This window comes from Sarcophilus harrisii, chromosome 2 (genome assembly GCF_902635505.1).
Source record: "Sarcophilus harrisii chromosome 2, mSarHar1.11, whole genome shotgun sequence".
NCBI classification, from domain to species: Eukaryota; Metazoa; Chordata; class Mammalia; order Dasyuromorphia; family Dasyuridae; genus Sarcophilus; species Sarcophilus harrisii.
Genome location: NC_045427.1, coordinates 264,819,451 through 264,844,619, shown reverse-complemented (window position 1 = coordinate 264,844,619; position 25,169 = coordinate 264,819,451). Strand labels below are relative to the sequence as shown.

The window sequence follows — 25,169 nt, the reverse complement described above, 5'->3', positions numbered from 1 at the left end:
ACTTGTATACTGAATGAACCCAAAGAAGAAAGGATGAAGTTAAGAATGCATAGGAGCCAGCTCTTTCCAATCACTCATGTGAGCATTTATATCTTGGAAATTGGCCAATTCTACAAATCAGGGCTTGATTTATTGTTTTGTTTTTTTAATGACTTAATATTTCCCCCAATTACAAACAAAACAATCTTAACATTCTTTTTTTAAATTTTGAGTTCTAAATTCTCTTCCTTACTCCCACCCTTCACCTCTCTCATTGAGAAAGCAAGCAATTTGATATGTTTATACATGTATAGCCATGCAAAAAGTATTTCTTTGTTAATTATCTAGACTTGAAGAGAGTGATGAAGAAAATATTAATAATATAGAATAAACTTGAAAGTGTGTCAAACATATATTTTTCCTTGAAGAGATGGTTGTTAAATATTCCCTGGCACCCAACTCTCTGAAGTCCCCAAATTCTGAGATGGGAATACTGTTGAAAAGGATTGGGTGTGTGCTAGATTTTCAGAGACTACTGGGGTTTCAGACAGTCTCTGAGACAGGAGGGAGGGAAGAGAAGTACGAGGGTCCTATAATAGGGAAAGAAGGGGAGAACCCAGACTCTTGGGTCCTTAGCACAGTTTCCATCACCACCTTTCTCCCTCTTTTACAGGATCAGCAGAAGAACGGTCTGTGTTCATGAAAGCTTCTCGAATATTATTTGGCTCAACTGGGTCTTCTTATCCCTACATGGAACGGATGCGGACGGCCTGGTTCCAGGAAAAACCAGTGAAGCTGCAGCTCAAGCTGGCCAAGACCCCTGAGTGGGGTCAGGACTTAGCATTTTTGCTGAAGGCCAGGAGACTTCAGGGCTCAGAGATGGGAATTAAGCAGCTTCTGCTGCATGTGTGGCTTAGTGCCCAGGCGGTTTTCCACGGAGGCTATGCCCCAGCCCCACTCTGGAGGGATCAGTTGAGCTTCAGTTTGGTCCAAGGGGAGGGTGAGTAAGGGGACAGCCCCAGAAAGGGTCCACTTGTGTGGGACAGAAGGGTCTGAGAGGTGGAGCTCCCAAGATAAAACTAAGAGTGACTGTTTCCCCTGGGAGGTTATACCCAAATCTACATGATTGTACCCTGGAACCACATGAACGGGTGACATATGGGGACTTGCACAAAGGCACCTAAATGAGAGGTACAGAATCTGCAGATCCTTCTGCAGAAAGGCTTTCTGGATATGATGTGACAGCCAAAAAAACCCCATTACACCTCGGGCTGCACGAAGAGAAACCTAGTTTCAGGGATAAAGAAATGGTAGTTTTTCTGTTTTCTACCCAGGTTAGACACACCTAGAATACTTGTTCAGTTCTGGGTTCCATAATATAGGAAGATTCTAGCTGGAAAATAACCATAGAAACACAGCCAAGATACTATTGTTGCAGTTGTCATTGTGGTTGAGTTGTGTCCAATTCCCCATTTGGAGTTTTCTTGGACTGGTTGGTCATTTCCTTTTCCAGCTCATTTTACAGATGTGAAAACTGAGGCAAACAGGGTTAAGTAACTTGGCCAGGGTCATACATCTAGTAACTAAGGCTAAATTTGAACTCAGAGTTTCCTGACTCCAACTAGCACTCTACCCACTGAGCCATCCCCAGTGCCCAAGATCTTATGTCTATAGCTTATAAGGAACAGTCTTAGGGTGGGGGGATGTTTGACTTGGGATGCATGATAGCTATGGCCAAGTATTTTAGGAGCTACCATAAGAGGAATGGCCCTGGTTCTGTTTGACTTTAAGGAGTTAAAAGCAGGAGCGTGGAAGTTGCAGAAAAGCAAATGTAAGATTAAGGTTAAAGAAACAAACAAATCTTCTATCCATTAGAACTATCCAAAAGTGGGATTCGCAGCCTTGGGAGATAGAGTTCCCTTCTTCATGGAAATCTTCAAGGAAAGGCTGGATCACCACTTGCTTTGCAATGATGGGGGTTCTTTTTCAAGTATGGGTTGAAAGTAGATGGCCATTTTAGCTCCAAACTTCTCTGATTCTAGGTTGCCAGTCTCTATATGTCAGAATGTAGTATGGGATTGCCAGTATACACATGATGTGAGTGTACAAAATATGAATATGTTTAAAACAGATAGCCTGTTCTATTCATTCAATAAGCATTTATTTGGTGTCTATGATGTGAAATGCACTACTAGGAGAGATGCAAAAATGAATAAAACATGATTCTTCCCCTCAACACACTTACAATCTAGTAACTGCATATTTTGGCAAACTCAAGGAGATAAACACAGCTCATTTGTGCTAAGACACACACTGCCAAGTCTCAAGATTTTCCTCAACTGTGGCTTTTGGGTCTTCTACAGAGAAAGAGTTGCCGATAACCTTGCCCTTCACCCACTACAAGGACCAGATGAGTGATGAAAAACTGATCCGCTTGTCGGGAGTTGTGGAAATCGAGCAGACCAGGAGGAAGCTACTGGTGATCAAAGATATCTCCTTGGAGCTGCCCCACTTGACCATTGAGGTGAGATTTAGAGCCTGGAGGGGCAGCTCTTGAGCCAAAACAGGGAGCCCCCCTTCCTTCTGTGGAGATTAAAATTATCCCACCTACGTACGATAAAAGAGACTGAGGCAGAACTCTGAGCAGATGGCCCAGAGGGTTTTTATTAGAGTCCATGGTCCCCTCCAATGAAATGGACCTCAGATCTTCCTCACAATCTGAGATGCTTCCTCTTTCCAGGGCCCTACTTTTATAAGGGTAGACTTCTGATTATTCTGGAACAACTATACCAAATACAGAATAATTTTTTTGATTGACATTTCTAAAATAATATGTTAGCAGGATCATAAGTTGGATGAAGTAAGGAAAATCTCCCCACAAGATGGACAGACTTCTCTTTAATTTGGGCAGGAAGAAATGCTACAAGCTATCACACTAGTGACCCAAGTGTCATGAGAAGGCTGCCTGTGCCTGTTGGATAAGGGATTGGTCTGGAGGCACAAAAATGTTTCCGGGAATTTCCATGTAGTTGTGATCTTTGTTACATTGGGCTTGGTCACCATGACAAGGCAAACTAGGGTGGAGGGCCTTTAATTTCCTATAGTTAAACAAATGAATTAGAATCTATAGCTCATATCTCTGGGGCTTTATGTAGAACTTTGATATGATTCTATCATATTAATATTGATTGGAATAGAGTCCAGACAAATCATCTCTCACTCACACTCCATATGTTATTTTTTATGGAGATTTTTCTTTCCTCCTCTTCCCCTGAAAATACCCTTCTTACTTCACTTTTTCCATGCCATTGCATTCTATAAATTTCATAAGACTGTCTAATTCAACTTTATGTAATAAACTTGGCTCTTTTATTAGCAAATCATTCAACACATGTCAAGTCCCCACTTTTGCTGAGGTTAGATATTTTTTTACTTGGACAGTTCCCCAGCACCTTAAATCATTTGGCCGCCTTGATGCAATTTCTAACGTAGCAGAATGAGGTGACCAGACCAAATGATCATGATTTGAGGAAGAGTGGGCAGAGTCCTCAGCACTAACTCCAGTTGGACGCCAAGACCATTATGCAACAACCACAGAACCTTATCATGAGATATTTATTATAATGCAAATAACCCTTACTTCCTGTCAACAATTCATTTGGCATTTTGTGGATGATTTATGGTGATTTGTGGATGACTCTGGGTTCCAAAAAGTTCTCTGGGGTTTCAGATCTGATTCTGTCTCATCTGTACACAAAAAAGGCCTTGATTTTTCCATTCCAGTAAAAATGAAGACTTAATGTACAGCTCTCCTTGTGTATGGAAAGGAAAAATCCTGGATTTTTGTCCTACTGGTGCTGGGCCATAGAATTATTTTTTATCCCAAAGACGACACATTCGTTTACTCTAAATACAGAAAAAGGTTCATTCAGTTCCAGATTTTCCCTAAAGTCAATATTTATTCTTCTAAGTAACACAGCCTGGATGTGGCAAGATGTGTAAGTAAGGAGAGGTGGATGGTGTGTTAAGTATAAGATTTGCAGAAAGAAAAATGGCCACAAACAATTCCAAAATCTCCTTCTATAGGTTTTTGGGCAGGCAGCAGTGGGCAAGAAACTCAGAGTCTCCATCAGCTTCACCAATACTCAGGACGAGCCACTTCAGAACTGTGTTTTGATGGTGGAAGGGAGCGGCTTGATTGAAGGACAAAAGACAGTTGAGTAAGTAAAGCTGGGCAGGAAGCCAGTTGGGTTTCTTTTGGGAGTCAGTGGATTAAAGGGGAAAAGAGCAACCAATTAATCATTAAGCATTTATTTATTAAGTGCCAAGCACTGTGTGAAATGCTGAGAATACAGAAAGAAACAAAAGACAATACTTGTCCTCAAGGAGCTTACAACTGAATGGGAAGCTCGGATCTGTGGTCAGAAGACCTGGGTTCAAATATGCCCATTTCACTTTCTTCATGTATAAATAGAGAGATCAGCAGGCTCGATGATCCCTAAGGACTCTTTCAGATATAAATCTTAGCATTTTTCCTTGGGTTCCTCCCTGCGATTTTTTTCTTTTGCTCTCAAATGGAGAAAGCATTTTAGCATTTGGTTTTTTTTCTGGAATAGTCCCTCCTCCACTGTTTCATTTTCAGTCTCAACATCTGAGACTATAGGTATACCTCAGTTGGAGCCAATGGGATCCTAGCTTCAAAGAGGGGGACACTACATGCTCTTATCTGTCTTTAAGACACCAACTGGGAGGAAGGTAGAAGAAAGAGAAAACAAATGCTCATTTGTTGAAAAAAAAAGAATTTTTTAAATCAAGTCAAAACATATTTATCAGGTACATCAGGCACTGTGCTAAGGGAGGAGGATAAAAAAAGGTAAAAATTGTTCCTGTCCTCAGAGAGCTTCCAATCTAATGAGGGAGACAGCATGCAAACAACTATATCCAGGGAAGATAGAGAGTAAATAGGAGGTAATCCCAGAGGGAAAGCACTAGCAGGGGCGAGGAATTTTTTTTTAAATGCTGACAGTCTCTGCTTCCCTTTTTGAATTTTAGCCTGGGCACCTTACAGTCTGGAGACACCATGCAAGCCGAAGTTGAGCTAATCCCCACCAAAGAGGGAGCCAGGCAACTTCAAGTGCTGGTCAGTTGTACCGAGGTCAAGGAGATCAAAGGCTACAAGGACATCTTTGTGGCCTCAGCCAGCTCAGCCTGAGCCCTCTTCTCCTCTGGGTCCCTTTTGTCTGCTCCCATTGGCCCCACCCTGTCCTCCCCCCCCCCCCTTTCTTTTCTCTGGCATGGAAGGAGATTCCTGCCAGACACTCTGCCCCCTTGGGAGTGGGCAATAAAGACTTATTTATTTATAATCCAAATGTCTTCCCATGTGTGCTGATGACTTGCCTGTTACTATTGGCTGATCATTTGGGGGCCACACCAACCACCTAATCTGCCTCTCCCTACTCTCCTATTCACTCAAAGATCCCAGCAGAAAGAAAAAACAACATAGAAAATACAATCACCTCTCTATCAACCCCCTCACTCCTCACCTCTACTGGCCAAAGTAAGATAAGTTTTTTAAAAATCTTCCTTCTACTTTCTATCTGTCTCCTTCTGGGAGATAAAGGTTCTGTCTTATTTCACTTTAATTCAATTCAGCCTGTAGCCTAGAACAAAGTTCTTGCAGGGGCAGGCACACAGCCCAGGACCGTGGTATCTGGTCCTGGCTGCTGCCTTCCCAACGGAGTTGGCTGCCCCTGGGTTGTCATGGTGATGAGCCCACAGGTGCTGCGCAGAAGAACTCTACTCTTGGCTATGGACAGGTAGGAGCATATTCTCTCCCGGAAGCTGACATGGGACTAGCTGAAAAACACTGGAGATGAATGGGGGTGGGCGGAGTCCTTCATTCTGTACAGAAAAGGATTGAATTTCCAGTACTTGACCTGGACTCTCAGAGAAAGAAATGTTACCGTGTGATAGCGATAATTAGGAATAAAAAAGTTCTTGGGTTATTTTGTGGACAATCTATTTTTTCATCATGGCTAAGTGGATAAAATTTGTCCTCTGAGCAAGCAAATCCTGCCTCTGTCATATACTAGTTATGTGATCCTGGGCAAATATTCTAGAGCAAGTCTTTAAAGTTTGAAAGTGCCCTCTGCATTGTTTAAAGGAGTTTTTTCATTTGTGAGTTTTCTATAGCAACAAAATTATGGGTCCAACCTGTACCCCTATTTATCTCCTCTATCAATCCTCTATCAAATAATCAATTTTCACATTTCACCAGTTCTGCTACCTGTTCTTTATCTCTCTTCCTTATTATTATTATTATTTTTGCTGAGGCAATTGGGGTTAAGTGACTTGCCCAGGGTCACACAATTAGGAAGTATTAAGCATCTGAGGTCAAATTTGAACTCAGTTTCTCCTGATTCCAGGATCAGTGCTCATCCACTCTGCTATCTAGCTGCCATCTCTTTTCCTTATTGAAGAAAAACATGATAATGTAAGATGACACTAAATTAGGAGTCTAGGATCCTGTGTTTAGATCCCAACTTTGTCACTTGTGTGAAGCTGGCACTTAACTAACCTCTTTGGGTCTCAAATTCTTTTTAAAATGCATTTATTTATTTAAAACTTAAATACAAAATAGAAAAAGAAAGAAAAACATCATCATGTGCACAGCAGAACACAAGAGAGGATTCAAAATATGTAGCACTAAATTTCCATTTCAAGAAAGTGTATATAATAATAGAAGACATGGTATTCAGAACTGTCCATCATTTTTTCTTTGTTTTCTTGTAGGTTTTTTTTTTAAATAGTATTTCATTTTTTCCAAATTCATGCAAAGATAGTTTTCACCATTCATCTTAGCAAAACCTTGTGTTGCAAATTTTTCTTCCTCCTTTCCTTACCTCCTCCCTCTCCATGACAGCAAGCAACTCAATGTAAATTAAACATGTACAGTTCTTCTAAACATATTTCCATATTCCTCACGTTGTGCAAAAAAATCAGATCAAATGAGGAAAAAAAAAAACTATGAGAAAGAAAAAAGTAAACAAACAACAAAAAGGTAAAAACACAATGCTTTGATCCACATTCAGTCTCTATAGTTCTCTTTCTCTGGATGTGGATGGCATTTTCTATCCCAAGTCTATTGAAATTGTCTTGAATCACCTCATTGTTGAATAGAGCTAAGTCCATCACAGTTGACCATCCCATAATTCTGTTGCTGTGTGCAATGTTCTCTTGGTTCTACTCGCTTCACTTAGCAAAGACTTCAAGTCTTTCCAGGCTTTTCTGAAATCACCCTGTTCATTATTTCTTATAGAACAATAATATTCTATTACATTCATATACCATAACTTAATCAGTCATTTCCCAACTGATGGGCTCCCACTCAACTTCCAGTGCCTTGCGGCTACAAAAAGGGCTGCTACAAACATAAACATTTTCTCACAAGTTGGTTCTTTTCCTTCTTTTATGATCTCTTTAGGTTACATTGTGTCTCAAATTCTACATCTAAATAATTATGGGGTTGGATTAGGTGAACTTTAAGCTTCAATGCCAGTTCTGTATCTCCTGAAATGACCATTCATTTCTTTCTCTCTTCTTTCTCTTCCATCATTTTATTGATAGTATCCCCCTTTTTCCTCCTTGTGCTTTCATATCTCCATTTTTCTTTTCTTTTCCTACTCTTCTTTAATCTCGCAGTCTATAGTTCTCTTTCTGTCTTCTTGTTGGTCTGAATTTTTGACATTTTTCTGTATTTCCTGCTCCTCCACTGCCACATTCTCCTTGTATGTTTTTTATCTCTTAAATAATTTCTCTCCCCCCATTTTTTTCATTCCTGTTCTCCCTGTGTCATCAGCACCTGTGGCTCCCTTAATTGCTGCCCATCCTTTTGGCAGACATCCTTTTTCAGGAGGAGCCAGCACGCCCAATACATTTCACCCAGTGAACTGGGCACACCTGTCTCCATTAAGAATCTTTTTTGCATTTCTGTAGGATTAAGTCACAGCTTTAGGTATGTTAAGGATGGCTAGCCCCAGAAGGGAGTATCAGAAGCCATCTTTAGGATACCTCACCTACTTGTCAGGAAAACTTGAAACCTTGCTTTGACTCCAAAGGGCTGATTCCTCAATAACTTTTTGACTTTAGCCAAGTCATCCAAATCTTATTTTTACTAATCAGACTTGAATACACTCATTTGTATATTTCTCAGTGAGGAAATTCCACTTTACCAATGCAGACTAGCATTAGTAGATGTCTACACTTTATGATCTTAACAGAGTTGTCTGGTATACTGAAAAGTTAAGTAACTTTTGAGACTTTCACAACTAGTAGTGCCAGATGCAAAATTTGTATCCATATTCCTTACTCCAATTAAGATCTCAAACCACAATGCCATGCTGTCTTTTATTTATTTATAGTATAACAATGATAATCCTTTTTGTTATGTTGTTTCAATCGTGACCCACTCTTCATGTTCCCATTTGGAGTTTTCTTGGCAAAAGTACTGGAGTGGTTTGCCATTTCCTTCTCCAGCTCATTTTACAAATGAGGAATTGAGGCAAACAGGATTAAGTGATTTATCCATGGTCACACAGTAAGTGTCTGAAGCCAGATTTGATCTCAGAAAGATTAGTCCTCTTGATTCCAAGCCCAGTGCTCTATCCAATGCCCCACTTAGGATCCCAATTATTCTATATTTTATGTAATGATTTTCAAAGTCCTCACACATTTGTCATTTCTTGTAAGTCTTAAAAGTACTGATAGTCCTTCCTGCTTCCAGACTATCCCATCTTTAATGGATCTTCCATACTATATCACCCTTCTACTTTCAAAAACCTTCACTGGCTCCCTATTATCCACCAAATAAATTTTAAATACCCTTCATAATCTGGCTCCACCCTGACTGGCCAATCTTAACCCACACTATCCTTTTAGAAGACATTCTTCAATCCTGCACACTCGGACTATTCTATCTTCTGTTTTCATTTTACTGGCTTCCAGGTTCATGCCTCTGCATCCACTATCCCCCAAAGCTTTGACTAGTTTCTTCATCACAACTCACTGAAATTGCCCTCTTCCTTAAAGGACAAATCAGGAGTACTTTAGTACTCACCATTTCTCCTTCCCCTCAAGTAAATGTGATCATTCTCTCCTCAGGTTTCAAACATTGTGCATTTTTATAACTATGTCAAGAATTTAAAAAAAAAAAAAACGAACAAGTGGAGGAGGACCTGCTTTATCAGAACTTAAAATGTACTAAACATAATTATAACTGTATAATTATAAGAGATACTAGAAAAAAAGGAATAACTCAATAAAATGGAAAATTGAAGTCAGCATTTCACAAACTCATGTCAAAAAAACTGTGGAGAATGGGATTACTAGTTTAAAAATCTGAAATGGTAAAATTATCTGAATGGCCCAAAAATGTGTTTAGAACTTTATAAACTATGACAAATTTTACTTTCACCCATGATCTAAATTATTTTTTAAAAAGTAACTAAATTAATTTTAAAAGTCAGAAGAAAATTGAAAGAGAAAGGAATACTCTGGGTTTGATTTTTTTTTTCAGTTATGAGAAGACAAGTTTTTAATAGATCATGACACCACATCTCCCATCTTTGTACCTTTGTTATTTCATATAACTGAAACAAACCCTCTCCTTTCTGTTGTCTTCCTTCAAGAGGAAGTTCAAGCATCATTTTCAGCATTTCCTGGTTTCTCTACTACTCCTGCCCTTCCTCACAAATGCTTATATTTAATTACTTTGAATATTTATATTATGTATTTTAAATTTACATTGTATATGTATGTATACTGTAATTAATATGTGTATTCATTGTATCCCCCAATAGAATGTAAGCTCTTTATGAGAGGGGTTTGTCTCATTCACTATACTTGTATCTCTAGCCTCTAGCATAGTGTCTTGCACATAATGTTTGATAAATATTTATCAACTGAGCAATTGAGGGGATTTATTGGAGACAAAATCAATGGGTTTGATCATATATTATAAAAAGACTTTCACAACAAAATGTGATTATTTCTAAAATAAAAAAGAAACCAACTAGAAAAGAATATTTGTAGTAAATACATCAGAAAAAGGTCAGCTATCCAGAATTTATAAGGAATGGACATAGAGCTATACAAGAAATGCACACTTCACAGTGACACTATAATCAAAGTACGCAAACAATTTTTAGAAGGAGGAAATATGAATATTTGATAATTATACGAAAAGAAGCTAAAATTCCTTTATGATCACAGAAATATAATCACGAAATATTTGATGTTATCTTACTCTTACTAAATTGTCAAAATTAACAAAGAAATTATAATATTGGCAGACCTTTGAGGACATAGGTACTTTGTTTTATTCTTCAAAAGGGACTAAAGATAAACTCAAAACTTTTTAGAAAACAATTGAGCAATATGCAATCAGTTACAAAAATTAAATATATTTTAACCCAAAGATTCCATTGTTAAGACTGTATATTAATAATATCATGAAAGGGGAGGACAAGAAACTATTAGTACAAAAATATTCATAGCTACTTTATTTACCATAAGAAAAAAAATTTAACCTCTATGTCAAATGACTGGCAGTGACTGAATCTGGTATCTGAATATGGCTTATGTAACAACATCTATTGGCGATATGGAGAGAGAGAGAAAGTATATGAGAAATCGTTCAGTCTCTTGTCTGAATCAGAAAAAGATACAATAGAGAAATGGTTTCATCCAGTTTTGTTTTGGGGTTTGTTTTTTTTTGGCATTGATCTAAGTGACCATACTGATGTTAAAAACCCATCAAATTGGGGCAGCTAGGTGGTGCAGTGGATAGAGCACCAGCCCTAAAGTTCAAATCTGGTCTCAGACACTTAACACTTCCTAAGCTGTGTGACCTTGGGCAAGTCACTTAACCCCAATTGCCTCAGTTTTTAAAAAATCAAGTTAGCTTTCTTCAAGGTCCTTAATAATCACTTTCTTTTTAAATTCCAGGACATTTTTTTCACCATCATTTGTTATTTGAGTCAATTCTCCTCTCATACTTATAGAATGCAGTGATGACTTCTTTCTTTGCATTCTGTGTGAAATTCTCTGGTACATGGCTAACAAGGATCTTCTGCTCCCTCAGAGCCATTGAGGTAGATTAGCTGATAGAGTGCTAAATTCACACATTTACTAGTTGTATAATCTTGGGCAAGTGACTTAGCCTCTGTCTGACTCAGTTTCCTCAAATGTAATTTTTATAATAGTTTTTTTTATTTTTCAAAATACATGCAAAGATAGTTTTCAACATTCACCTTGCAAAATCTTGTCTTCCACATTTTTCTTCCTCCCTCCTTATCTTCCCCTCCCCTAAACAGCAAATAATCCAATATAGATTAAACATATGCAATTCTTCTAAATGTATTTCCACATTTATCATGCTGCACAAGAAAAATCAGATCAAAAAGGTAAAAAAAAACAAGCAAACAATAACAAAAAAGATGAACATATTATGTTATGATCCACATTCAGTCCCCATAGTCCTTTCTCTGGATGCAGATGGCTCTTTCCATCATAAGTTTTGCAAATGCAAATTGAAGATAATAATAGCTCCTATCTCCCAGTATCATTTTAAGAATCAAGTGAGGTAATAATATTTGGAAAGTGCCTAGTACCTAAGAAATGCTTTTTTCCTTCCTCCCATTCAACTCAAATATACCTATCCAGAATTCCCCAAGCCAGCTCTTCTCAATCAAATGCCTAGTATTAGTCAAAGTTTCTCACTATGCTAATTCTATCCAACCCAGAAGGCATAAGAAATCAATAGCACCTCTGGTTTCATCTGATGCTGGCTGTACTTCAGAAATTTCAGTTCTGAGGCAGCACATCCTACATGAGTTTTGGACATGTGAAGTCCAATAAATTCTCATAAGTTCAGGAGGGGATTCATCAGATGCACTGGAAGTTAGCCTTATTTTATCCTGACATTACAAAAATACCAGTAGAACCCTCTGACTGTCATTCTATAGCTTAAACACATTACAAGTCCTTTTATTCTTATCATACAATTCCTCAATGACATCATTACTCCTATTTTCAAGAGTTCCTCATTGATTTCATATTGCAACCTATATCTTTCACCCATCAAGAGGCCTCTCCATTGCCCTTTGTGTGACATTTCTACCCAATCTAAAATCACAAGGACAATGATGTTAAGAGCTAAGTATGATGTTTGATGGAGAAAACAATATAAGTAATTTTGACAAATCTGTTCCATTTTCTTTTGTTGTCCTGTTTTCATCCTTAAATGACTCTAAAATGACTTTGCTTAGCTGAGTGCCTTACCAACCTTTCTTTAATTTTATTGTTTTTATTTTTTATTTTTTTTTTGCTTTTCTTCTACTAGATTGTTTTTCACTTCTTTGTATTTACACTCCCAACCTATTGTTCTCTCTTTTGTTTCGTTGGTGAGACTTGCCATTGCAGATTTATTATTTTTTCTACACAGGACATAAGTTCTGCTTTAACTCTCATTTCTTTTTTAAACCACTCAGGAAGAATATGTTCACATTCCTCAGGATTTTCTGATTCATCAAGTGTTAGACCATTTTCCTTGTTTTGCAGTATTTATTCACAGATATCTCAACTTATTTGCCAGATCTGGAGGCCATATTTTCTTCTGTTGTTATTGTTTTTCCCATTGACTTATCAGCTTATGTCTTTAAGTTTTCTTCTCTTCCTCCTCCTCTTCTTCTTCCTCCTCCTTCTTCTTTTCTTCCTCTTCCTTCTCCTTCTCCTTCTTCTCCTTCTCCTCCTTCTCCTTCTTCTCCTTCTCCTTCTTCTCCTTCTTCTCCTTCTCCTTCTTCTCCTTCTTCTCCTTCTCCTTCTTCTTCTTCTTTTCATTTTCTCCTCCTCCTTTTCCTACTCCTCCTCCTTCTCCTCCTTCTCTCCTCTAAGGCAACTGGGGTTAAGTGATTTGCCCAGGGTCACACAGCTAAGTTTTATTCTTCCCTCAAATCTTTAGTGCTTTTAGTCCATTCTTCTTCTTTATTTTCTTTATTACTCACTTCCTGACTTCTCGGCTCTGATTGTGGATTCCTTGGAGGCTGGATCTCAAAGTATATTTGCCTTTTCCTATACTTGGCAATTAATGGTTCACTAGCCTAGTTCTCTGGCTCAACTGACTTTTGGCTTAGTAGAGTTCTACATAGTTTCCCACATGCAGGGTATCCTGTCCTAGTAAACTGTTCCATTCCATCTTCATCAGCACTGATAATCCAGAGTCTGTATTCCTCAGCATCAGCTGTTCAGAGCTTTGTAGCACTGGTGTTTTCTGGGTTGCAGCCCTGGCAAGTTTTTGCTTCTGAAGGGCTGTGTCTGAACAATCTGCAGAGCTGGAACCATAGTTCCCATAGCACTGGAAAAGGAAAAGGGAGAATGAAGTATAGGGATATGTTTTGATATGTGGGGTACTTAGGTCTGCTAGCACAACCTTGCTACTAGTAGCATGAGAATTGGAAGAGGGGTAATGAAAAAGCTCAGGGTCAGTGAACATCAGTTCCTGGGATTAGGGTTTTTTTTAAATCCATTTTTTTGGATTCTGGGTGTTTTGAACCATGGAGATAGCTGAAGTTGCTTAATCTTTGGCACATTATTTCTGTTCTGAAGAAATCTGAGAGGTCAAGGAGAAAAAAGTAAATATCTAAACCATAATCTTGTCACTCACATGACCAAGGCAAAGCATTCTTTAAGTCGGCTTTATTTCTACTATTTCTGCTTTAATGGATGATAGTACTCATAAAGAGAACTAGGAAATGGGCAAGAGAGCCAAAGGAGAAAGCAATGGGCTCCCTTGGGTCTGACTAAGATGCCAGAAAGTCTGCCTCAGTCTGGTACACATCCACAATTAACAGGCCAGGGCTAGAACCAGAGGCCTGTGAAATGGAAAGTGAACTCACCTATTTGTGTACTTGGCTCCAAGATGGATTTTAGAGATAATATTAAGAATTCAATCCCTAATTTACAATTGATCCAAAGATCAAAAGAACTGCAGATTATTAACAACTAAATGAAAGATGTTTTAAATCACTAATGATAAAAGAAATTCACATAAAAAACCTAATCTTTCTCCTCCTCCTTTTCCTCTCCCTCTTTTTCTCTTTCTTCTGTCTCCTTCCTCTCCTTCTCTCTGTTTCCCCAATCTCATCACTCTTTCTCTCTCCCTTCTCTCTCATTCCCTTTTTCTCCCTTCCTTTATTTCTCTTGTCGTTTTCTTCCCTTCCCTCCTTCTATTCATGGTAGAAATGTACGTTAAATTCAATATATGCATACATATTTATACAATTATCATGCCACACAAGAAAAATAAAATCTGACCAGTTTAAAAAAAAGAGAGAGAAGCAAAATAAAATGCAAGCAAACAACAAATAGAGTGAAAATGCTATATTGTGAACCACACTCAGTTCCCACAGTCCTCTCACTGGGTGCAGATGGCTCTTTTCATCACTAAAGAATTGGAACTTGTTTGAATCATCTCATTGTTGAAGAGAGCCACATCCATCAGAATTGATCATCATATAGTCTTGTTTTTGCTGTGTATAATGATCTCCTGATTCTGCTCATTTCACTTAGCGTCAGTTCATGGAAGTCTCTCCAGGCCTCTCTGAAATCATCCTGCTGGTTATTTCTTATAGAACAATAATATTCCATAACATTCATATACCATAATTTATTCAGCCATTCTCCAATTGATGGGCATCCACTCAGTTTCCAGTTTCTAGCCACTACAAAAAGGGCTGCCACAACATTTTTGCACATATGGGTCCCTTTCCCTCCTTTAAGATCTCTTTGGATATAAACCCAATAGAAACATTACTGGATCAAAGGGAATTACAGTTTGATAAATTTTTGAATGTAGTTTCAAATTGCTCTCCAGAATGGTTGGATCCATTCACAATTTTACTAATAACGCGTCAGTGTCCCAGTTTTCCATATCCCCTCCAATATTTGTTATTATCTTTTCCTGTAATCTTAAATCCATCTTTTCTAAAGTTAGCTTCTCCTTTGCTGGACTCCTCCTTTCTGCCTCCTGGCTTCCTTCAAATTCCAGCTAAAATCCTATTTACTTCAGGAAGCTTATCCTGATCCCCCTTAATTCTAGAGCCTTCCTGCTATTGGCTATCTCCAAACCTGCTTATTGTGAATATAGTTGTTTATATGTTGCCTCTCATTAGATTGTAAATTCCTTGAGATTAGGAACTAACTTTCTCTCTGTTCCTAGCACTTAACCCAATGTCTGACACATAGCAGACATTTAAACTATTGACCAACTTTGTGCTAGTCTGCAAAAGAGAGCCAAAAAAAAAATGTTATTGCTTTTTTATTTGTTCTCTGTTGTTGTTTTGTCCTTCCTTCTTAAAGAGGATCATGACATCAGGGAGGTGAATTGAATTTCAGTGAAGGAGGGCTGTGCAAGGTCACCTGCCTCACTTTCCCCTCCAAAGTCATCTAGGTCCAGTGGCCAGATATAGATCAGGATGCCTAGAAATGGTCCTGAATTCTATGGGAGATAGTCTTTTAAGTTAAGGTCTTCAACAGGTCTCAGTTTGACTAAGGCTATACCCAACAAGTGATAAATGTAAAACTGGCTCCCCAAATTCCAGGGAATTCTCAGGTTGCCGAGACTTCTCTACGGGTTTGGGAGGCCTGAAATCACAGTATTGTGGAGGAATAAAGGTTATGGAGCCAAAAAATAGCATTAACAAGAGTACTGGCTCTCCTATCCACTAAGCAGGCCCAGGGATGTACGCCCCTTCAAGTTCTATATATATTTTGAAATGATTTGGCTTTTGGAAGACAGAGCAGAGAACAGAAGAGCACATTTGGGTTGGAAAGGGGAAAACTATATATATATATATATATATATATATATATATATATATATATATATGTCCATTCCCTCTTCTCTCTCCCTCTCCCTCACTGTCAAGAGCTAACTTAGAAGAGAAACACATGGGAGTTACTTACACTCACCCCCAGTTTTCTCACCACTTCAGACTAGAAGAATTCTGATAATGAATTTCCCCATTCTAACAACAATATAGAACTGAGAATTTTCAAAGAAACATGGCAAAGGTAGATGTGTCTGCCTGTGTGGCAGAAGAGGAGAGTTTTTAGATGATGTTCTCAAAACCCTATCTCACAGGTGAAAGGGAAACTTTTCTTAGCAGCTTGATCCCAGAATCTGGCCTTCTAGTAGAAAAGGAAGATTTTGGTGGGTAGTTCCAGCCTTGGAAGTTATTCAAACGTTCAGAGACTCAACATTTCCTGAACATTTTGCCTCTTGAAGATAGGAGATTGCTCATATGGACCTTAAAGCAAGAAGAATATTGAGGAGATGAAAGCTGTGATTTTGTGGAGTCCCTGCAAACTTTTATTACAGTAACATATTCAGACTCCATAAGGAGCAGTTAGTACAGGGCAAGGCCTAGAGTCAGGAAAACTCATCTTTCTGAATTCAAATCCAGCCTTAGACACTTACTAGGCAAGGCACTTAACTCTATTTGTCTGTTTCCTCATTTGAAAAATGAGTTGGAAAAGAAAATGGCAAATCACTCCAGTACCTTTGCTAAGAAAACCCCAAAGTGACTTGGAACGATTGAACAACAAAATTCAGTCTTCACAATCTCACTGATGGGGTAGAAAGCTGTCTATCTATCAGCTCCAAAGTCTGTTTTCCTTCCAGAGCAAATACAAGGCACAGGGGCACTATGAGTTTAGAAGGGACTCTTTTCTGTGGAAAAGAGACTTCTCCTAGTTGGACTTGATGTTCCTCTAATGTTTACCATGGAGTTTGGTTCCCTTCTGAGAGGAATTTATGCCTTCTTGTGAATATTTTCTGCGTTTTCTTTACCTGTTTGTGGGCTCCTAGGAACTTTTTATATTTTCCCACTTTAAATAAAAGTTGTCCTCTATGTATTTGTTCCCTTCAGAGTTTGTAGCGTACTGGAGACCTACCACATTTCTGAAAACATGGACATAAGATATGCAGGAGTAATAAAGATCTCCCTGGGAAAAAAGTTAAGTAGAGGCATGAAAGCCAAAGAAAAATGAACTTTTGGAGTCATTCATAGAGAATAATTTTCAATAGTATTTTATTTTTCCAAATGCCTGTAAAGATAGTTTTCAACATTCATTTTTATAAGATTTTGTGTTTCAATTTTTTTTTCTCTCTTCCTTACCTCCTTCCTCCCCAAGACAGCAAGCAATTTAATATAGGTTAAATATATACAATTCTTGTGAACATATTTTCATTTTGTCATGTTGTGCAAAAAAATCAGACCAAAAACCTATCAGCCAGAGAATAGACCCAGTTCATATAAAACCAAAATTTGGGGAATAGGATCTGGGTCACAGGTAATGTATGAATAAGCAAACATACCTCTTATTTCCACATTTTCCATGTGTGTAGATCTTGCTATGATTAAGTAATCTAAATTAATATTGTATTTTTGTCATTAAATATATTATTAATAAACATTAATAGTATAACTACTCTTTGAGGTGGAGAGAGTGATTCATTTTTTTTTTTTTTGATGTAAAAAGGAGTCATCATACTAAAATGGTATTGGGTAACTGCTGATCTATTCCACTGGTGAAGGCAGGTTCATTTAAAAGCAGGGATGGTACATGGAAGGTCAAATATAAAGGAGGGGGGAGGTGAATCATTTTCAAGAGAAAAAGTCTCTTGCAACATTGCATATTTTATCAGATTGAAGTGATGTTGATTAATGTTGCTAAACTGCTTTCCCCCTTTTATTCTTTGTTTTGGGGAAGTTTCTCTGTGTAAGAGGGAAAAGTATAATGTTATCTATCTATCTGTGGCAGCTAGATGGTGCAGTGGATAGAGCATTGGGCTGGGAATCAGGAAGGCTGACGTTCAAGTCATTTAACCATGTCTGCCTCAGTTTCCTCTTCTGCAAAATAAGTTGGAAAAGGAAATGGTAAACCATTCCAAGAAAATTCCAAATGGGATCATAAAGAGTCTGACATGACTAAAGAAATGATTCAACAATAAAATCTATCTTATCTATGGCAACAAATATAATATTTAAAAACAAACAGAAGAGAAAATTTCCTGCATTTATTTTCAGTGACACTCTCTGGAGATGGGGAGTAATGTACAAAGATTATTGTCCTTTCCACAAACACATCTAAAAATGGTTGGTCTTATCTGGCTGATAAAAGTCATAAATAGACAAGAATTCTAAATGCCCCAACACACTGGCAGAAAACTTTGTATTTATGCAAACCAAGCTTCCCATTCTCCTGCTGTACTATCAATAATAAATAATAGCCAACACTTATATAGTGCTTCAAGGTCTGCAAAGTGCTCTTCAGCATTATTTCACTTGTTCCTTACAACAGTCCTGGGAAGTCAGTGCTATTTTACAGATGAAGAAAATGACGCTGAGAGATTCAATGACTTGCCCGGAGTTATATAGTTTGCTAGTATTTGAGGCAGGATTTGAATTCATGTCTTCTTAAAGGAGAGGATACTGGCAGAACTATAACTATGAATTCTTGCAGTCAAGAAAAATTCAGTTGGGATGAAAATTGGATTTACAAAAAAACACCTCCAATAGAGGGTGTTACAATTTGACTCTCAATAGCACACTATTTAATCCTCCCGTCAAGTGATAGAAAGGAGATCCTCAGTGCCTAGAGGATGATTTATAAAATTTCCAGTTAATGGGGATATGTACCAACTTCTCAAATAAGCAAAAAAAAAAAAAAAAAAATTGGTATACTTCACTCCACCCCAGAAGTCAGGGCCCTGGAGCAAAGCCTTGGTCACTCCACCCTAGTTGTAGCTGTAGATGTGGCAATATTTGTTAGCTAGCCCCAATGATTTCTTAATATTTTCCAGAATTGGACCTGTGGAAAATTAAGAAGTAGGAAGCTTATCCCCTGGTGCTACCACGTCTTAAGTTTTTTGTTCCCCCAGTCACTATGACACCTCACTTGGCCCTGATTTCCTATATCATCTTATAATTAACTAGCAATAACAAGTCACATTTATGTAGGGTTTAAAAGTTTACAATTCTGTGAAGGAGTGCCAGTATTGTCATCTCCATTTTATGAATGAAGAAACCTAAGAGAAGTTAAATCTTCTGCCTAGGACCAAACGGCTAGAAGTGATGGAGGTAGGATACAAACCTTATCCCCAGATCAGGTGAATAATAATAATAATAATAATAATAACAACAACAACAACATTTACCTCCCAGGGTTGTTACAGGGATCAAATACTATAATTTTGTAAAGCATTTATCACAGTGGTTGGCAAATAGTAGATATTATATAAATATTAACTATTATTGTTACTAATTGTCTTTCCAGTACACTAAATATAATACATACATCTATATATTCCAGTACACTCTTAATTAATCTGCTAAATTACTTCTTTTTCTATATTACTATGTTATAGATTTGTATTAAATGTCATTCTAAAGAAGGAATTCCAATATCAGGCATAATACCCATTTATATGGTAACCCTCAAATCATACTGGCCTTTCTTTCACTCTATCTTGGAAGGGCCAAGACACTACTACAAGACTTTTCTTTTTTTAAGTTTTATTTCTGTTCTTTGTTTTTGATTTAAGAAATAAATCAGAGAGCCATTCCATATAACAATCTAAAAAAAGTTTCCCTCTTTTCAGCAGAACTAACCAATATATTGAAAAAGTCTGACATTATATGCAGTTTTCCACACCCCTAATCTCTCACATTTACAAAGAAGCATCTTCCTTTTTCTCTTCCTTTATTATATTTACTTTGTAATTTTCTCTGGCTCTTTCAAATTTGATGCAGGGCAGTGTTGCAAAGAAGGGCCACTAGATGGCACAGTAAGTGATGGTAGCCCTGGAGTCAAAAAGACTCATTTTCCCGAGTTCAAATCTGATCTCAGACATTCACTAGCTGTGTGATCCTGGGCAACTCAATTATCCCTATTTGCCTCAGTTTCCTCAGCTGTAAAATTACCAGGAGAAGGAAGGACTCTAATTCAGTATCTTTGCCAAAAAAACAAGAGGGGCTTATAAAGAGTCAGACATAATTGAAAATCATTAATTAAGTGTTGAAAAGAAATATGTTTTCTGATAGAGCAGGCTGGGTTTTATTGGCATTTGATATAGAGGAAAGGAACTCTCTGGGATGTCTATTCAAATCAGACTCATTTCTTAGCAAAGTAAAGTAGCTGAGAGCGAGTACTTCAGTCATATCTCACTAATTTAGGGCTCCACCTGCTTCAATATCAGGCAGAAATAAGGACCACACATCTTCTTGTTTGCTATAATCTAAGGGTAACCAAACTGTTAAGTTTGACCCGGAATTCTGCTACTTATTCCTCCCAAGAAAGAGGTTCCCCTTTCCCATTGGAGTTGTGGCTACATAGCAGTTCCTGTGAAAAAGATCTGAGGGTCTTGGTGGATTGCCCACTCAATATAAGTCAGTGGTGTGAAATGGCAACCAAAAAGCTGCCAGAAGTCCCAGTTCTACCATATTTTATCCTGGTTATGCACATGTCTAGTATTGTGTTCAGTATTTGAGGGAAAACATCTTATTTTAAGAAAGACTAGACAAGCTAAAACATATCCAGTAAAAGGTGACCAAGCTGGTTAGAGGATGAGAGAACATATACTTTAGAAGGATCAGTTGGAAGAAATGAGAAAGTTTAACCTATTGAAGATAAAACATATAACATATATTGGATTACTTGCCATTTAGGGGAGGGGGTGGGAGGAAGGAGGGAAATTGGAATACAAGTTTTTGCAAGGGTCAATGGTGAAAAATTATCCTTGCATATGTTTTGAAAATAAAAAGTTTCAATTTAAAAAAACCTTTTTAAAAAGAAGATAAAATATAGAAGAGATAGGATTGCAACCTTTAAGTATTTGACTTGTGTAAGAAGAACAAGACTTATTCCAAAGGGCAGAATTAGAGTAGGATCATTGATAGATGTTACATGGAGATAGTTTTTGACACAATGTAAGAAGAAAACTTCCTAATAGAGCTATTTCAAATTGGAATGGGCTAAATTGAGAGGGAGTAGGTTCCTCCTTAGAAGCAACTGTATGATACTTTGTTGAAAATTCATTGAGAGGATTCTTGACCAGATACAAGATTGAAACAATTTAAGAAAAAGTTCCTAATAGAACTATCTCAAATTGGAATGGGTTACCTCAGAAGCAATTGGATGATACTTTGTTGACAATTCACTGAGAGGATTCTTGGTCAAATACAAGATGTAGTCAATGAGAGTTTGAGCTCTTGGATCCTCTGATCCTTTTCTTTGTTATCCTACTGCGGTCACCTTTCTACCTGTCACCAATGTTGAATATACCTTCTGAGAAATAGTAGTATTGTTTAATATCAAAGGCCCACATGGTACTGAGTACTGACTGCCCATTGGTCTTTACACTTTTGGTAAGCCAAGCAATCCTGCCAAGAAAAACCTGAGGTGAACTGAGAAAACCAGTTGTGATCTGCCCTGTAAACAGGAGGAAGCCTCCCTGAGAGCCCCACCTCCAGCACCTTCTAGAGCTGATTGAATGGAAGGGGAGGTCAAAATTCCAGACACAGGTTCCCTGAAGCTCCAGTTCATCCAGCTGTTGTGCAGGCAACAGAACAGAGAGAAAGGCATCAGCCATGGCAGAAGGTAGGAAAGGACTCACACATACATAAATACATACAACAATAACAGAGAGAACAGAGAAGGGAGAGAGAAAATGGGAATGTGGAGGGAAGAGAGAGGTGAATGGAAAAAGCCAACCCAGGCTCAGAGAGCAGGTGTGGAACTCTGAAAAGAAAACTTGGGCCAAACCTGATTGTCTAGTGATCACACCGAGGAGGCGGAAGGTTAGGGGTTGATAGGGGCATCAGACATGGAAGTCAGATGTAGAAAGTAAGAGCCAGAGTCAGAGTTCAGGAAGTTAGCATGACCTCTGGCAGAACAGTTGGAAACTGGACATGGATTTAAAGCTAGAGGGGACTTTGAAGATGATTCATTTTACAGATGGGGAAACTGAGGCTCAGGGAGGTGATTTGTACACAGTCACACAGCTAGCCTTTGCATCTAGAGCTACCAGACTCTTTCCATTACTCTGTGCTGTCTCTTAGGAGACCTGATTTCTAATTCTGGATTTGTCATTAAATTTCTGTGGGGCTTAGGACACACCACCTCTCTAAAGTTTTCTCCCCCCTTGATCAGAAAGGACTGATGAAGCTTGCCCTACCTGCCTCACAGGGTTGTTGTGAAGAAAACGCTTTGGAATTCATAAAGCCCTATCTAAAATGAGAGCTTTGAAGCTTCTTACATTTTTTTCTTGACCTCAGGGATCTCTATGTGCACCAGTTCTCCATTTCATCCCACATCATGATCCTCTCTGAATTCTTTATCTGTTTTCTATAATTCTGTAAATCTCTTTCCCTTTTTCTTTGTAAAATCCTTATTAACCTTATATAACCATCACCAAACTACTCTTGGAGAAAAGCACACCACCCCCTGTCCTATCAATGTAAAATATAAACCTATAAGTTTTAGAAAACAAAAGCATAGAGATGTGTTTAGGAGATAATAATCGAAAAGAGAATGTTTTAAGAGGGTTAGTTACGATGAGAGATATTTGTTGTGTAGTTAATTAGTCATGTGTGATTCTTCATGACCCTGTTTGGGTCTTCTTGGCAAAGATACTGGAGAGATTTGCCATTTCCTTCTCCAGCTCATTTGATAGATGAGAAAACTGAGGCAAAAATGGGTTAAGTGACATGCTTAGAAATACATAGCTAGTAAGTGTCTAAGGTAGAATTTGAATTCAGGGCCTCCTGACTCTAGGGCTGAAGCTCTAGATTCACTATGCCACTAACTGTCCCTTATAATGAGAGATATTCAGCAGTTAAAATGATTACAAAGTGATACATGTTTATTTTTCCTATACTCACGAGCTATTGTTTTTCTGCTATGTTGGACAAAGAAGTACTACAGTCAGTGCAAAATATTTGATTTTTAACTCAATTTTATTTTTTAATTGACCAAAATCTACCTTCTCCTCTCACTTCTTTTCTAAATGAAAAAGAAAAAATAGCCCTTGTAACAAATATGCATAGTCAAGCAAAACAAATTCCCTTATTGTTCTACATGTCTCTATAGAGTCCATCACTTCTATAAGAAGCTGGGCAGCTGGTATCATGACTCTCTAGAATTGTGGCTGATCAATGCACTGATCAAAGTTCTTAAGGCTTTCAAAATTTTTACAGTATTGTTGCTATTGTGTAAAATATTCTCTTGGCTTTTCTCAGTATCACTAACTAGCCCTTTTTGTATGTATATGTTATTGTCCCAGATTAAAGTGGGCAAAAGAGTGTGTGAAAGGTTAAAAAATAAGTGGGATACAGTAGAGAGAATGTGGCATCTGGATTTAAGGTTTTTTTCCATTTTAATAGTACTCTATTTTTCCAATTACATGTAAAAATAGTTCTCAACATTCATTTTTGTAAGATTTTGAGTTCTGATTTTTTTCTTCCTCTCTATTAACCCCTTCCCAAGACAGCTACCAATCTGATATAGAGTATACATGCACAATCATTTTAAACATATTTCCATGTTAGTCGTGTAGTGAAAGAAAATCAGAACAAAAGGAAAAAAACATGAGAAAGAGAAAACAAAACAACAATGAAAATACTATGCTTTGATCCATATTCAGTCTCAAAGTTCTTTCTTTGCATGTAGATGGCTTTTTCAATCCCAAGTCTATGGATATTGTCATGAATCCCTGTATTGATGATATGAACTAAAATCACAGTTGATCATCACATAATCTTGTTGTTACTGTGTACAATATTCTCCTGGTTCTACATACTTTTCTCAGCATCAGTCCATGTAAGGCTTTCCAGGCTTTTCTGAAATCAGCCTGCTCCTCATTTTGAGAATAAATTCTTACTGCTAACTTGGGAACCTTTGGCAAATCAATTCACCTCTCTGGGTTTCTTTATCTGTAAAATGAGAAGGGTGGCTCATGTTATTATTACCAAGATATAATAATCTAGGAAAGAGCTGAAAAACGTGCCTCTTTCCCTTCTTTGCAGAAGTGGGTAGTTATGAATATGGAATTTTAAATGTACTGTTAGATTCGGTTATATGTTATTTGGTTTTGCTGAATTGTTTTTTTCTCTCTCATTTAGAAAAGTTCTTTGCTACAAGGGATGGTTTACTGGGTAGGAGAGGAAAGGACATATTCAGTAAAAAAAGGTTACAGAAAAACCATATATATATATATGTAATTTTTTTTCCAAATGCAATGGTTCTACTGGGAGTCCTCTAAAATTCCTTCCTGTTCTAATTTGGATATTCCTATCACTACTAATAGGAAAATAAGTCAAAATCTATTCCCTATTGGAAGAATGTAAATAAGAAAAATTTTTATCTGAAAAAACTAGATACTGTGAAGAGATACTGAGGAGAGATTACTATGCCCTTAAGGAACCTAAAGTCTATTAGGAGACAGTAGAGAAATATATGCACTATCAGAACACATACTAAAAAAGATATATAAATGTCGTATAACATTATAGATACCTGCAGAAAGGTCCGAGGAAGTGGAGCAATTAAAAGTGGACTGATGTCAGTCAGCAGAGATTTCACAGAGGAGATAAATTAAGTGATGCTTTAGAGGAGAGAAATGGTGTGGGAGGAGGTATGCCACATATGAAAGCAGAGTTAGAGGTGGGAGGTAATAAATCATAGAAAGCAGATTTTCTTGACTAGTACAGAGAATCAAGGCTGGAATGGTAAGAGGAGGGAAAAAAATATCCAGGGTCATCATGTGAAAGAGAGATTACACATATTTTGTTTGATTCTAAAGGGAAGCACTTATGTCAGTGAGTGGAAGATGAAGGGAGATAAATTTTATATCCAAAAGGAAAGAATTCTTAACACTGAAGGATGTTTAAAAATGGAAGACTTGCCTTGATAGCTAGTGAGCACTCCATCACACTAGAGGTCTTCAACTGAGAACTGATTGGGATACTGTAGAGGGAGTTCCCTTTCAATCAGAGGTTGAAGTAGATAATTTCTGATGTTCCTTCTAATTCTGAGATTCTAAAACTCCATGATATGTTAGATCATAGTGCATA

General features: G+C 37.7%; 2 protein-coding genes across 3 annotated transcripts in view; both read left to right on the top strand.

The window, feature by feature from the left end:
- TGM7 (transglutaminase 7) overlaps positions 1 to 5,596 on the top strand; it is a 35,630-nt gene extending 30,034 nt beyond the window's left edge. The window contains exons 10-13 of the mRNA XM_023500710.2: positions 653 to 979; positions 2,343 to 2,503; positions 4,066 to 4,199; positions 5,032 to 5,596. Of these exons, the coding sequence (XP_023356478.1) occupies positions 653 to 979; positions 2,343 to 2,503; positions 4,066 to 4,199; positions 5,032 to 5,191 (782 nt within the window). The 3' untranslated portion in view covers positions 5,192 to 5,596. The remainder of the gene's footprint in view (positions 1 to 652; positions 980 to 2,342; positions 2,504 to 4,065; positions 4,200 to 5,031) is intronic.
- A 15,909-nt stretch (positions 5,597 to 21,505) lies between these two features.
- Positions 21,506 to 25,169, top strand: part of TGM5 (transglutaminase 5) — a 45,706-nt gene continuing 42,042 nt past the window's right edge. Inside the window, exon 1 of one of the 2 annotated variants that reach the window (XM_031952177.1) lies at positions 21,506 to 21,696. In XM_031952177.1, coding sequence (XP_031808037.1) covers positions 21,687 to 21,696 — 10 coding nt within the window. In that variant the 5' untranslated portion in view covers positions 21,506 to 21,686. The remainder of the gene's footprint in view (positions 21,697 to 25,169) is intronic. The other variant, XM_023500708.2, reaches the window with a different exon arrangement.